The sequence below is a fragment of the Mytilus galloprovincialis genome, chromosome 2 (genome assembly GCF_965363235.1).
Source record: "Mytilus galloprovincialis chromosome 2, xbMytGall1.hap1.1, whole genome shotgun sequence".
In the NCBI taxonomy this organism is placed as follows: domain Eukaryota; kingdom Metazoa; phylum Mollusca; class Bivalvia; order Mytilida; family Mytilidae; genus Mytilus; species Mytilus galloprovincialis.
This window is the reverse complement of record NC_134839.1, coordinates 54,672,192-54,686,267: the sequence shown is the minus strand read 5'-3', so window position 1 is coordinate 54,686,267 and position 14,076 is coordinate 54,672,192. Positions and strand designations below refer to the sequence as shown.

The following is a 14,076-nucleotide window of genomic DNA, read 5'->3' as shown; positions in this document are numbered from 1 at the left end:
ATGACACTCTTATTTCTGAAAATAATCAATTATATAAACTTTTGTGAATTATTTGTGATGCATATATTTAGCATGTCTCATTTGCATAAACAGGTTGACTGTCGTGTGCTGAAGTGTCGTAACAGTAACAACGATTGTGTTAGTTATAGCTCACCACTGGTAGATGGTACAGAATGTGGAAACAGAAAGGTATGGTTGTAACAGCTGAAAAAAAAATATCCATTGTCAAAGTTTTATTAATATTTATAATTGTAGTAAAATTTATTTAGTTAATTGTGAGAAAAACTGAAAAAATTGTAATACTTTTTCATCAGGAATTGAAAAAATATAGATTGTGGAAGCTTACAACAAAGATTTATCTACCATTTGCTCCCTAGCTGGTTTTAGTCACGTTAGTGCTTTGTTATCAGCACTAATGCCTTTTAACACTGTGTTTTTGAACAGATCACAGTGCCCTTGATTTTTTACATGTATGATTACATTCACATGAAACATGATCACCTGGTTGATGTGACGGCAACGTTTCCGTAGATTTTACGTTTTGGAGTGAAAACTATTATATCAATTGACATATACTTCAAACTTTTTGTGTATAATTAAATAAATTAAGCTATGTTGAGAGACGTGCATAATGTAAAATCATGTAATAACAAATTGTTAAGTCTGTAGGAAAACTTGTAAGATTTCCGTTGCTATTTTTGCTGCTTGGGTCAATTTGGGTACACAGTGCAATTTCATTACAGGTCATTCTGAAATTATTTTTTTTACTTTGGCCAAATAAAAAAGTATGTGTGGTTCCAGTTACATCTTTAAAAAAATTAGGGTAGGTCGGTAGGGATTTTTTTTTGTTTTATGTTTTATTTTTACATTGAGTCTATGGGAGCAACATTCTGACTTTAACAGTGCTTAATGAAAAATGACAAAAAAATCTTTGGGGTAGGCTATTATTAAGACTAAAAAGTAGGGCAGGTAGGGTTAACTGGAACCACATATATTTTTATTTGGCCTTTGTGGAAATCTTTATTATTAGGAAAAATTAAATGTTGAAATACTAAGAAGTTAACCTAACCTCATTATCATCAAGTAAAACAGAATTTAAACAAAAGCATTATTATATTAAATATCATTCTTTCAGTGGTGTTTAGATGGTGAATGTGTTGCCATGGGATCAGGGTCACCTGGACCTATCAATGGTGGTTGGTCGTCCTGGTCAAACAAATGGACAGTATGTTCCAGGACATGTGGAGGTGGTGTCAAAACAAGAACTAGAAAATGTAGCAATCCAGAGTAAGTAGATTGGGGCTTTAGAGTTGAATTAAAAAAGCATGCAATTCATTGACCAATTAAACCTTTGATTATAGTTACTCCACCTACCCATTGAATTAAAGTGTCAATCTTAATTACAGTGTCTGAGCAAACAACCAAACAAAGTATCCAAACAAGGCATTTAAACACTTGATTTGCATACTATATTATTTCAACTCTAATACAAAGGCCTAAATTTATCAACATCTATCTAGGAATTTTTATGTTTGGTATGATGCAAAGGTGACAGCTATCCACCATAGACCTAGTCATTATACAGCATTCAACAATGAGCATAACTAATTCTGTATGGTCAGCTTTTAAAGGCCAGGGTATCATGCTGTTTATTTTATTGCACTTAATGAAGATCGAGCCAAATAACAAGAGATTAATTTTTACAATTGTTTTTTTTGTAGACCAAGGTATGGAGGTAGCGATTGCCAAGGTGAAGGAATTATGGCAATGCTGTGTAATGTACAGGTAACTGAACTATATTATCTTATTATTTTTTTGTCGAGCCTGCAACTTTTGTTGCAGAAAGCTCGACATAGGGATAGTGATCCGGCGGCGGCGGTGTTAGCTAACTTCTTAAAAGCTTTATATTTTAAAAGGGTGGAAGACCTGGATGCTTCATACTTTGTATATAGATGTCTCATGTTACGAAGTTTCTGTCAGTTACATGTCCAATGTCCTTGACCTCATTTTCATGGTTCAGTGACCACTTGAAAAAAAAGTTCAGACTTTTTGTAATGTTGAATTCTCTCTTATTATAAGTAATAGGATAACTATATTTGATATGTGCGTACCTTGCAAGGTCCTCATGTCTGTCAGACAGTTTTCACTTGACCTCGACCTCATTTCATGGATCAGTGAACAAGGTTAAGTTTTGGTGGTGTTAGTTGTGCAGGTTTTATTTGACTGTGACCTCATTTTCACGGTTCATTGCACAGTGTTAAGTTTTTGTGTTTTGGTCTATTTATCTTAAACTATAAGTATTAGGTCAACTATATATGTTGTATAGAAGCATTGTTAGCTGTACATGTCTGCCTCGCATGGTTCATCTGACCTTGACCTCATTTTCAAGGTTCATTGGTCTTTGTTTAGTTATCTTGGTTAATTTTAAGTTTATGTGGCAATTGTAATAAAGCTTAGCTTTATACTTAGGACTATCAACATAATATCAATGATTAGTATAGAAGGCGAGACATTTCAGCGTGTGCAGTCTTGTTTTAATTCTGGGGAAAAAGTAAAGTATTTATCAAAACAAAATATCACATCCTGGTACAAACATGTACAAGTAAATATGATGTTATATGCAAGTTCATATCATATGTAAATATATCTAGCTTTTAAATTTTTTTGCTAATTTTTTAGCAGTATAGATTCACTTGTTTGATTAATTCTAAAAATGACTGTTTACACTGTTTTTATGTCCACCTACAATAGTAGAGGGGCGTTATTTTTTCTGGTCTGTGCGTCCATTCGTCCGTCTGTCTGTCCTGCTTCAAGTTAAATTTTTTTGTGAAGGTAGTTTTTGATGAATTTGAAATCCAATCGTCTTCAAACTTGGTACAATGTTCCCTATGATATGATCTTTCTAATTTTAATGCCAAATTAGAGTTTTTACCCCAATTTCAGGGTCCACTGAACATAGAAAATGATAGTGCAAATGGGCATCCATGTACTCAGGACACATTCTTGTTTGTCTTGTATATAGAAAGATATCTGTCTGTCGTTGTAACAACAGCTGATAGTAAGTTGATTGGTTGATGGATTTCACTTTTTTGAAGTGGAGTATATATATAGTTTATAAAGAGTTGATTAAAGGGAGATAATTCTATTGTTTTAGATAAAATAAAAATATATTTGATAGGAGTTTGGGGCTCTTGAATAGTGATGTAAGTTTATATGTAAGGTTAGTGTGCACCATCTGTCAGTGAAAGCTATTATAGGGTATAAAAAAATAAGATGTATTCTAACTTAACTTTTGTTTTTAGACATGTCAGACAAGTCAGTATAAATTAAAAGAAGAACAATGTGCTGCCACAGACAGTGTGTCTTACAATCATCAAATGTACCATTGGTTACCATATGCTTCCTCATCAGGTTTGTAAGAAAGGTCAAGGTTAACTTTAGGGAGCTACCTTTTGATTTTTTTTGGGGGGGGGGGGGTGTGATAGGATGAAATTTTGAAAATTGCCAAAAAATGAGGATATCAAATCCAAAGACACAAACATTTTCTGTATCACAGTCAAAGTAAATAGACATTTTTACACTTGAATTCAAATTTGTTGTCCAGTATGCAAAAATCACACAAGTTCATGTAAACTTTGGCAACACAATTTGTAAAATTTGACTCAAAATTAATATTTGATTGTTGATCGATTTCAGAAGGTTACTCGGAGCAGATCTAAGGTCATTCAGAGACAAAATTCAGCTAAATATCAAAATATAAATACATTTATTCTTCCAAAAAATTAAGAAACACAGATTTTTTTTTTACTAAAACTAACGTACAACACAAAAATGATTAATTAAGAAATCATTCTACCTTGTCATTAATGATAATGTAATGTGTTAAAAGATATGATTTGTGTTCACTCTTTGTCCAACCAATCCTGGTTTACCGAGATACAATATTCAAACAGCTGAAGATGAGTCCTGCCTGGTCTACCTGATTCAGTAAAACTCTTATATTTTTCTGCTGAAAAACATTGCAAACACAAGTTATCTTTCTTTTGACTTGAATAAAAAACTATCAAAATCTGATTGAAAAAATGCACTCTGCACATTTAAAAAGTATCCATATAATTTTTCACTGAATTGATTACAATATTTAGTCATGTTACTTACACCAAAGACATATTTCTACAGCAAATCACTATTTTTCTACAGGGCTCCATGCCTGTCAATTGTTGTGTCGCTATGCTGGTGGCCATATTGCTGTACCAAGAGGAAGTCAAATATACCAGGATGGAACAGAATGTCAAGGTCAATCTGAATTAGGAAGATGTATAAATGGGAAGTGTGAGGTTTGTATCATGTTGATGATCTTCTATGACAAATTCAAATTAAGCTTATTACATGATGAATTGAATAATTAAACACAAGTGAACCAACGTCTGGTATATCTTCTGTTAGTCGATTCTTTAAACTGGATACTTTGTGTATGCAGGGTCGTTACGATAAAACGATATAACGATATATGATGAATATTGACCATGCATCTAGACATCATATAACATTCCTTTTGAAAAAAAAATCTTAAACCATGAACAATATTATGGGGTTAAAAGATGAAGTCACTGACGCATTAATTAACTGAGTTTTGGTGAAGTTTTGGCTTGTTAATGTAGTCTTCTGTTTAATAAACATTTTTACTTTTACCAAACTCTGTGTGATATTGCCAGATACAGAAATTTTTGTAAGGGGGAGGGAACATGCTGACTGCCTAAGAGGGGCCCTGCTCCAGCTTCAGTGATTCCCTATATATTCAACCAATTTTTTCCCACAAAAGGCGGCCTGCCCCCTCTTAATTTGGAAAATAACCTTTTATGAGCTATTGAAGTCTTGAAAAAGTGGTGTTATTTGGCAAAATATTTTCCCCTGTATCGTAGGGGAAAAAAACAAGGAGTTTGAACATCTAGCACAAATTCCTAAACCTCACCTAAGTACATCCTTAGGCAAAATTTATCATTCTATTCTTATATTTCCAATATGTTTTAGGAGTTTGGTTGTGATGGACACCACAAATCAGGCCTACAATTTGACAAATGTGGCGTGTGTAATGGTAATGGGAATACTTGTCAGGAACACAGAGGTCATTACAAAGAAGGAACTGCTAATAGTAAGTAAGGATATAATGGAAAGGGAAAACCTGGTAGAACATGAGGGCAACAGTGTTTCTATATTCTCTTCCACCTATATTTTTGTTTTAATTGGAAACAATTGTATTTGCTACCTCACGTATGACCTATTACCAACAGAAAGAAATATCATGTGGTGTCCAACCTTCTTGTACATTTTTTCATAGAATAGCGATTAATGTTCAAGTACAGTTTTTAAGAACTTTCCTTAAGTGACCAACAAATAGATCAAGTCAGATAGAAATATTGAGATATCTACATTTCTCTAATTTTTGCGCTATTTTCACATTTCTTGATTGATGTTAGAAAAATATTCTTCTCACCAGTGAAAAATCTGTTCTCGGTAGGTCGACATTTAATTGTGACGTTAAATTTTCTTGGTTTCTTCTGAATTTTTCTATTGTGACGTCTTATTGTGATATGAAGATAGAGCTTCCACAACTGCAACAAGTGTGTTACGATATTTCTCCACTCTCGACAGTTAAATTTTAATTATTTAAAAAGCATGGCAAGCCTCGCGCTTTAAATATTAAAATTGAACTGTCTCTAGTGGAGAAATATCGTAACACACTTGTTGCAGTTGTGGAAGCTCTATCTTCATATCAGCAATGATATGATTAGATGGTTTAATTACCGGTATACCTATTTTTTTTATTTCTTACTAAAAAATATTTGATGTGTGTTTTAAATTCATGTATGACTAACATTAAATTTGTATTACAGAATATGTTACATTTGTAACTGTACCAAAAGGAGCTACAGGCATTGTTATCACAAATTTAAACCAGTTCTGCCACCTAAGTAAGTATATAAAAGAGGGCTGAAAGATACCAGAGGGACAGTCAAACTCATAGATCAAAAATAAACTCACAAAACTATGGCTAAAAAAGAATAAGACAAACAGACAAATAATAGTACACAGGAAACAACATAGAAAAATGAAGACTAATCAATATGAAGCCCACCAAAAACTAGGGGTGATCTCAGGTGCTCCTGGTTGTAAACATAATTTAATTCTCCTTCGCTATGCTCATACGAACATAAAGATTGTCTTAATAATGTGTAAATAAAACAAAAAACAATGTGGGATAAGAAATTGCACTGATCAGTTTAATAATAAATTAAAACAATTCTGTACATCATGGTCTCCAAAGCTCAGAAAAATGGTAGAATATCTACAAATACAAAAATGTTCAATCAGAAAAAGAGAACACTATTGGTATGTATGCAAAATATACTTGTCGATCTGATTATTGAGTTTTTCACGACATGAGAAAAGGCGCTAAATAGAAAGATATATATGTATGGAAAACCAAATTACTCTAGGCGTATGCAAATATTTATACGCCAATTAAGAAAATGAATAATGCATAGAATATACATGTATTGAAAAATAAAAAAATTATATTGATTGAAGTTGCTGCATAATACATACAATTAGCTCGTGCATTTTAGCAGTATCTCTGTCATGAATTTCCTTGGTTAAGTGGGACTTTGACAGTTTTTAAAATCTTTTCTTCCTTTATTTTACAAAATTATTTCTTTTGGTGTTTTTTAATTTAAAAAATTAATAGAAGCCTGTGTTTTTCTGAGGTATTACAATAGTAAGACGATTTTTTTTTTTTTTTACAAATTATACTTTCAATTTTATAATGTTCGTTTATGATATGTTGGCAGATGTTTAAAAAGAATTCTTCAAATACTAATTTCTCAAGTAGTACCGGATGGCAGTTATAAGTGTTTTTTTCTGGATTTACCTTCATCAGGAATGCTCAAGGTTGTATAAGAACTGAAACAGTTGAAGATATCTATGTCCAGAACGGACCTTAACATAATAGCCAATTCCATTAAAGATCAACATCACAAGAGGGAGTTGGCAACATGTAACATGTGCACACTTTTATGATTTGTCAGACTCTTACTTCCTGTTTTCTGATACTTGGCATAACAAGGATGCTAACTGTGTAACATGGTTTCTCTTTTTAATTGTAAAAAAAGTATTAAGAAATAAACCCTGGCCATTAAAACAGAGAAAGTCATAATTTCCAACTTAGTTTCAGAGCTTAAAATACAATATTGTTATCTCCCTTCTATCAAACTAACATGAAACATTTTCAAACCAAACTTTTAAAATCTGTCATACGCCGTCTGCACTTTTATGCCATTACAATTGGTGACAATATCCAATCAAAATGAACGCTACAAACAATGTTGCATTAGAATGATTATTTTCTGTTATGGTAAAGTGTAGCTGAATTTTCCTCATACTGAACTATACCTGTGTGTTTTTACAGGTGTACAAGTTAATGGAAAAAGACTCTTCAGTCAGGATGGAAACTCTCAGTCCAGTTCAGGGACATATTCAGGCAGTGGTGTTATTGCAAAGTACAGAAGACAAGGTCCAGAAAAGATAGAAATAAATGGCCCATTACCTGCTAATGTTGAGGCACAGGTAACTAATTTATCACTCCATGATCTGTGTAAATTTCCATGTTACACCATTCCTTATTACACTCCACTTTACACTATATGCTATGCACTATTCCCTACAACCTCATCAAATCATACGTGAAGGATATTGTACAATTGATTATTCAAAATTTTAAAAAATGCAGAATGACATAGGAGTAGGCTCCATAAGGCACTAAAATGGCTTCTATTTCTAGCTTCATTTTCAAATTAGGATTTATTGACCAATATTACAATGGATCATAGCTTATACAATGACTATAGGATATATATCTCTTTGTTGGAATTAAGAACTTGATTTCTTAATATGACATCTACGAAAATGAGAATGAAGAAAAGTATGAATTTATTTTTTGGGAAGGGAAGCATATAGTGCATGCTTTGACAAAAAATATCTTTTACTATAAATGTTGTTATAACATTTTACATATATGCCTTGAACATTTAGTTTGTCAATAGATATAGGAAGATGTGGTGTGAGAGCCAATGAGACAACTCTCCATCCAAAGAACAATTTAAAAAAAGTAAACCATTATAGGTCAGTGTATGGCACGGAGCCTGTCAATGCCTGCACTCTAAATTTTCCTAAAGTTAAGAATGGAAATGGGGAATGTGTCAAAGAGACAACAACCCGACCATAGAACAGACAACAGCAGAAGGTCACCAACAGGTCTTCAATGCAGCGAGAAATTCCCGCACTTGCAGGCATCCTTCTGCTGGCCCCTAAACAAATATATATATACTAGTTCAGTGATAATAATCTTTATTGCAAAATTACACCCATAAGGGTCAAGCAATGCAAACAAACAATTATACATTTTAAACACAATGCAATACAATGAAATACAATACAATATAATGAACACTATACTAAACTCCAAATTGTAAAAGTTTGGTTGAAATCTAAACAATATTGTTTAATTCCACCGTAATCTCTACTTTTTGGCCTATTTGTGTGGTAAATATAAACTCTTAATTAGTATTATAAACACTATACAAAAATTATATTACTATTTCATTTACCAGAGTCTTGCGTCTATTTTCATCCAGTTCAATCATTGTTTAACTTAATGGACTATAAAGGCCAAATGTTACCTATACCAAACTTATTCTGTTCAATAGTTAGAAAACATTATTTAATGTTCCCCATGATGCCTTTATCCTTAATTGCATCATACACTATTCCCCATTGTCTTTACACTGCACCCCAATCCTCTTTACACCATATCCCATTCCCCTTTACACCATACTCATTTTATTACCAATTGATGGTTCTTTGACAGATTTATAAGAAAATAACTTCTAAGTTTTTAGCAGTAGTGCATAAAAGTGTTCCTCATGTATTGTCTTTATTTGTAGGTCTGGAGAGATTATGGATCAGGATATGTAGGAACTAGTCCAGATGTAACCTTTACATACTACACGCCATCTGGTGGTTCACGATCTAATTATAAATGGACCAAAACGCCGGGATCCTGTAGTCAGACTTGTGGCCATGGTAATTAATGCTTACTAAAATGTAGTAACATTTTGTAAGATTTGATATACACTACAGCTCGGGTGGAGTTTGGTTTGTCCATCAGACCACCATGTGAGTGGGCACCGGGTGGACAAAATTTCTACCTTGCAATTTCTTTTGTTTAATCTAAAGACTTGCAAGTACAATCACTTGAAAAAAGCAGATAGGCATTTGTAATCAATATTTTTACAAAAAAATAGATTATAGCTAGAGTGGGCACGGGTGGGCAGGTGGAAAAAAGCAAAATTCACTTGGGCTGTTGTGTACAGTAAATTCAGAAATTATTGCGTGCATTTATTATTGCGATTTAGACTAAAAATGCAATTTCAGTTTTGGCAATATTGAGGAAAAGACCTGTTTAATTCATATCAAAATGCGAGTTGAAATTTTTGCGATATAACCCTGTCGCATTTTTCACAATAATAAAATCATCGCAATAATTTCTGAATTGACAGTAAGGTTCCTGATATTTTTTATGCCCCACCTATGATAGTAGAGGGGCATTATGTTTTCTGGTCTGTGGCTCTGTTCCTGCATATGTTCGTTTCAGGTTAAAGTTTTTGGTCAAGGTAGTTTTTGATGAAATTGAAGTCCAATCAACTTGAAACTTAGTACATATGTTCTCTATAGTATAATCTTTCTAATTTTAATGCCAAATTAGATTATTACCCAATTTCACGGTCCATGGAACATGGAAAAGGATAGTGCGAGTGGGGCATCCGTGTACTTTGGACACATTCTTGTTTAACCTTTTTTGAGACACCATCCTTTCTACCAGTCACAAAGACTCTTTCAAGACATTTTGTAGACAGCAAGTTACATTACATAGAAAGATGTGGTTTGAGTGCCAATGAGACAACTCTTCATCCAAATCACAATGTGTGAAAAGTAAACCATTAATAGTCAAAGTACAACCCTCAACACAGAGCCTTGGCTTACATCGAACAGCAAGATATGAAGGACCCTAAAATGAATAGTGTTAAACAATTCAAACATCCTTTGGTCACTGGGTGATAGTTGTCTTTTGGCAATCATACCACATCTACTTGATTGTATATTGTGAATCTGTGAATTGGTCGTTTGATGGTGTATAGGTACAATTTATTTTATAGGTTAGGCTTTGGAACCAATTTACAACTTTTGAATTTTTTCAATGTAAATGTTTAATCTTGTGAAGAAAAAAATGTTTTGATGAGAAAACAACAACATTTTATCTTGATTCTTGCATGGGGCATGGACAATAGTTTTATGAACTTTGTGCACAAATTTGTTTTTTTACACTGTATGTTATATTTGTTGAAAAAAAATATGTTTATATCACAGTTGAATTCATATTTTGATTAGTTTTTTAGATGTGTTAAAGCATTGAAATGAATTTATTTTTGGAGTTAAGTCAAAAGTAGCTTCCATGTGCCTAAAAAAAATAGGCAAATATTTTTTATGTACTTTAAAAAATATAATTCTGGTTCAAAAAGAAAATAGTCATGAAACACTGATACGTTCTTATTGCATACCCCAGTATTTTATATTTACAGGACATTCAATACCAGTGGTAACTTGTGTACAGGTTAACAATAACCAGCCAGCTGATGACTTCCATTGTAATTTATTCAGTAAGCCTTCTGAGTCACCAGAAGCATGTAATGGCAATCCTTGTCCTCCTGGGTAAGTTGAGGCTGATTCATTATCCTTGTCCTCCTGGGTAAGTTGAGGCTGATTCATTATCCTTGTCCTCCTGGGTAAGTTGAGGCTGATTCATTATCCTTGTCCTCCTGGGTAAGTTGAGGCTGATTCATTTTTGAAACATCAACACATCAACAAAATTAATTGAAAGACATCGTGAAGGCAACAAACAGCATATAAAAGTTTAAAATCATTAAAACAAAAATCGTCAAATACCATATTTATAAGTCTCAAATCATACAGATATGATTTTTCCATATTACTTAAATTTGTATATTTGTTTTTTCATTTACCAGGCTACCTTCAGTTTTCATTTAATTACATCAAAGAAAATTTGCATATTTTGGATGTCACCCACCACCATTTTTAGAATTCAAAAGTCAAATTACAGATATATGTATGCCAGTTAATATCTTCAAAAAGTTTTGTTAAGTTTGGAGCATTATGAAATTTGTGAAATAGAAAAAAAATATAAAATCATATGCCAACTATAGTAAATATAAAATGTCTTTTAACAGTTGGTCTGTTGGTAATTGGGAATCTTGTTCAAGAACATGTGGAGGTGGTATAACACATCGTACAGTTCAGTGTGCAGTGTTACAACATGGAAGTCACACTCCTGTAGCTGAAAGTCACTGTAGAGGACAAAGAAAGCCACAGACTTCCAAATCCTGTAATATAACACCTTGTCCAGGGGTATGGAAGGCTACAGATTGGTCTTGTGTAAGTCTACCTTATATGATTATGGAAAATTTCAGAAATGATAAAATGCATGATTTTCTGTAAAGGTTATTTTTAGGTGGGATTCTTATCATTAATTCTGATCTTCTTTACAAACAAATTTTAACAAGGGGAATAATTTTATGATATATAAAAATCCTCAAGTTTATAGCAAAAAGAAATTCCATTATTTATTTATCTACTCTTTAATACAGTTTCTTTCATCTTCAAGTCTAGCTATGAATGTTTTTCTTATTTGTATTGAAATACCCTTCTGTCCAAAACAAAGAAAAAAATATGCAAGGAGGAGCCTAATCTTGTCTTTAATTTTTTGTTGTTTGTGTTCGAATATTTAATGCATCCAAATATTTTTAAAATCCTTGTTTACCAACTCTCATATCCTTCCTATTGTATTGCATTTTAGGAAGGTGTCGTTGGTCGTTAAGCAGCCAAATGACATCTACATGTTATTCCATTAGACAAATCAATACAGGAAAAGGGGAAATAACTCAAATTAACTTGTGTATCACTTTTTCTTAAATGATAATTAACTCGAGAGTTCATTCTATTCCGAGTCCTAATCATTCAAGTCTTGAGTAAATAAACATTTTAGAAAAAAATTTAAGTTAATTAGATCCATTTTCATTTGTTTTTAAATATATAGTTTTTGTCGAGCCTGCAACTTTTGTTACAGAAAGCTCGACATAGGGATAGTGATCCGGCGGCGGCGTTAGCTCACTTCTTAAAAGCTTTATATTTTAGAAGGTGGAAGACCTGGATGCTTCATACTTTGTATATAGATGCTTCATGTTACGAAGTTTCTGTCAGTCACATGTCCAATGTCCTTGACCTCATTTTTATGGTTCAGTGACCACTTGGAAAAAAAGTTCAAATTTTTTGTAATGTTGAATTCTCTCTTATTATAAGTAATAGGATAACTATATTTGATATGTGCATACCTTGCAAGGTCCTCATGTCTGTCAGACAGTTTTCACTTGACCCCGACCTCATTTCATGGATCAGTGAACAAGGTTAAGTTTTGGTGGTCAAGTCCATATCTCAGATACTATAAGCAATAGGGCTAGTATATTCGGTGTATGGAAGGACTGTAAGGTGTACATGTCCAACTGGCAGGTATCATCTGACCTTGACCTCATTTTCATGGTTCAGTTGTTATAGTTAAGTTTTTGTGTTTTGGTCTGTTTTTCTCATACTATATATGCAATAGGTCTACTATATTTGTTGTATGGAATGATTGTAAGGTGTACATGTCTAGCGGTCAGATGTCATGTGACCTTGACCTCATTTTCATGGTTCAGTGGTCAAAGTTAAGTTTTTGAGTTTGGTCTTTTTATCTAATACTATATGCCATAGGTCAACTATATTTGGTATATTGAAATATTTTATGATCTTTATGTCAGTCCCGCAGATTTTCTTTGACAGTGACCTTATTTTGACGGTTCATTGCAAAGTGTTTAGTTTTTGTGTTTTGGTCTATTTTTCTTAAACTATAAGTAATGGGTCAACTATATATGTTGTATAGAAGCATTGTTAGCTGTACATGTCTGCCTAGCATGGTTCATCTGACCTTGACCTCATTTTCAAGGTTCATTGGTCTTTGTTTAGTTATCTTGGTTAATGTTAAGTTTATGTTACAGTTTGAATAAAGCTTAGCTTTATACTTAGGATTATCAACACAATATCAATGATTATAGTATAGAAGGCGAGACATTTCAGCCTGTGCACTCTTGTTAAAAATATGAATTATTTTCCTTTTTGGACAATTTTAGAGTTATTAAAAAAAATACATTCAAGAAGTTTGATTTTTTTTTTAATTAAATATAATGGAATTGATGAAGATGGTTATTGATTTGTACTGAAACTAAGTTAATTTGAATTTTAAATTTTGATGCCTATTTGACTGAAATACGCTATTTAATAATTTTCATCTTAGAACCCAAGGAAGTAGAATCTTTCAACAACATTTTCTTTTGTAGTGCTCAAAAACCTGTAGTAAAGGTGTAAAATCAAGACAGGTCAAATGTTATGCATCACATGACTCCAGTCAGCCAATAGCAGACAGTAATTGTGTAGCAAATCAGAAACCAGGAGAACAAGAAATGTGTATTGCAAAACCATGTGACACAAGTCTAAGTAAGTCTGCTTTGAGAAATTTTGGTGATCTCCTTTGTCATTCTGTGATGTAAAACTGACTTTTACTCATACATGTAGCATGTGTGACAACGAAATAACATTTTGAACTGATGTCTTCAAACAGCTATTGGAGCAACGCCTAATCACATCAGCATAATCCTCCTCTAATGGAATGGAGATTCTGTGAGAATATAATCATTTATGAGTGCAGGGTTCAACACTTAACTTTTAAACAATGAAAGTTTACCTGTTTATGCTAGGTGAAAACCACTTCTGTTATATTTTCCAATGTGCTTACTTATCAGAATCATACAAAGCACAAAAGCAACTTACAAAAACACTTAGGACATAAAGTACAGA

General features: G+C 32.8%; 1 protein-coding gene across 3 annotated transcripts in view; it reads left to right on the top strand.

The window, feature by feature from the left end:
* The window catches only part of LOC143063868 (A disintegrin and metalloproteinase with thrombospondin motifs 16-like), a 43,199-nt gene that overhangs the window by 20,030 nt on the left and 9,093 nt on the right, over window positions 1–14,076 (top strand). For all 3 annotated transcript variants that reach the window (XM_076236283.1, XM_076236284.1, XM_076236285.1), the window contains 12 exons: window positions 94–189; window positions 1,136–1,287; window positions 1,722–1,785; window positions 3,303–3,411; window positions 4,201–4,337; window positions 5,032–5,152; window positions 5,895–5,972; window positions 7,466–7,623; window positions 9,000–9,138; window positions 10,695–10,824; window positions 11,361–11,565; window positions 13,560–13,716. In XM_076236283.1, the coding sequence (XP_076092398.1) occupies window positions 94–189; window positions 1,136–1,287; window positions 1,722–1,785; window positions 3,303–3,411; window positions 4,201–4,337; window positions 5,032–5,152; window positions 5,895–5,972; window positions 7,466–7,623; window positions 9,000–9,138; window positions 10,695–10,824; window positions 11,361–11,565; window positions 13,560–13,716 (1,546 nt within the window). The remainder of the gene's footprint in view (window positions 1–93; window positions 190–1,135; window positions 1,288–1,721; window positions 1,786–3,302; window positions 3,412–4,200; window positions 4,338–5,031; window positions 5,153–5,894; window positions 5,973–7,465; window positions 7,624–8,999; window positions 9,139–10,694; window positions 10,825–11,360; window positions 11,566–13,559; window positions 13,717–14,076) is intronic.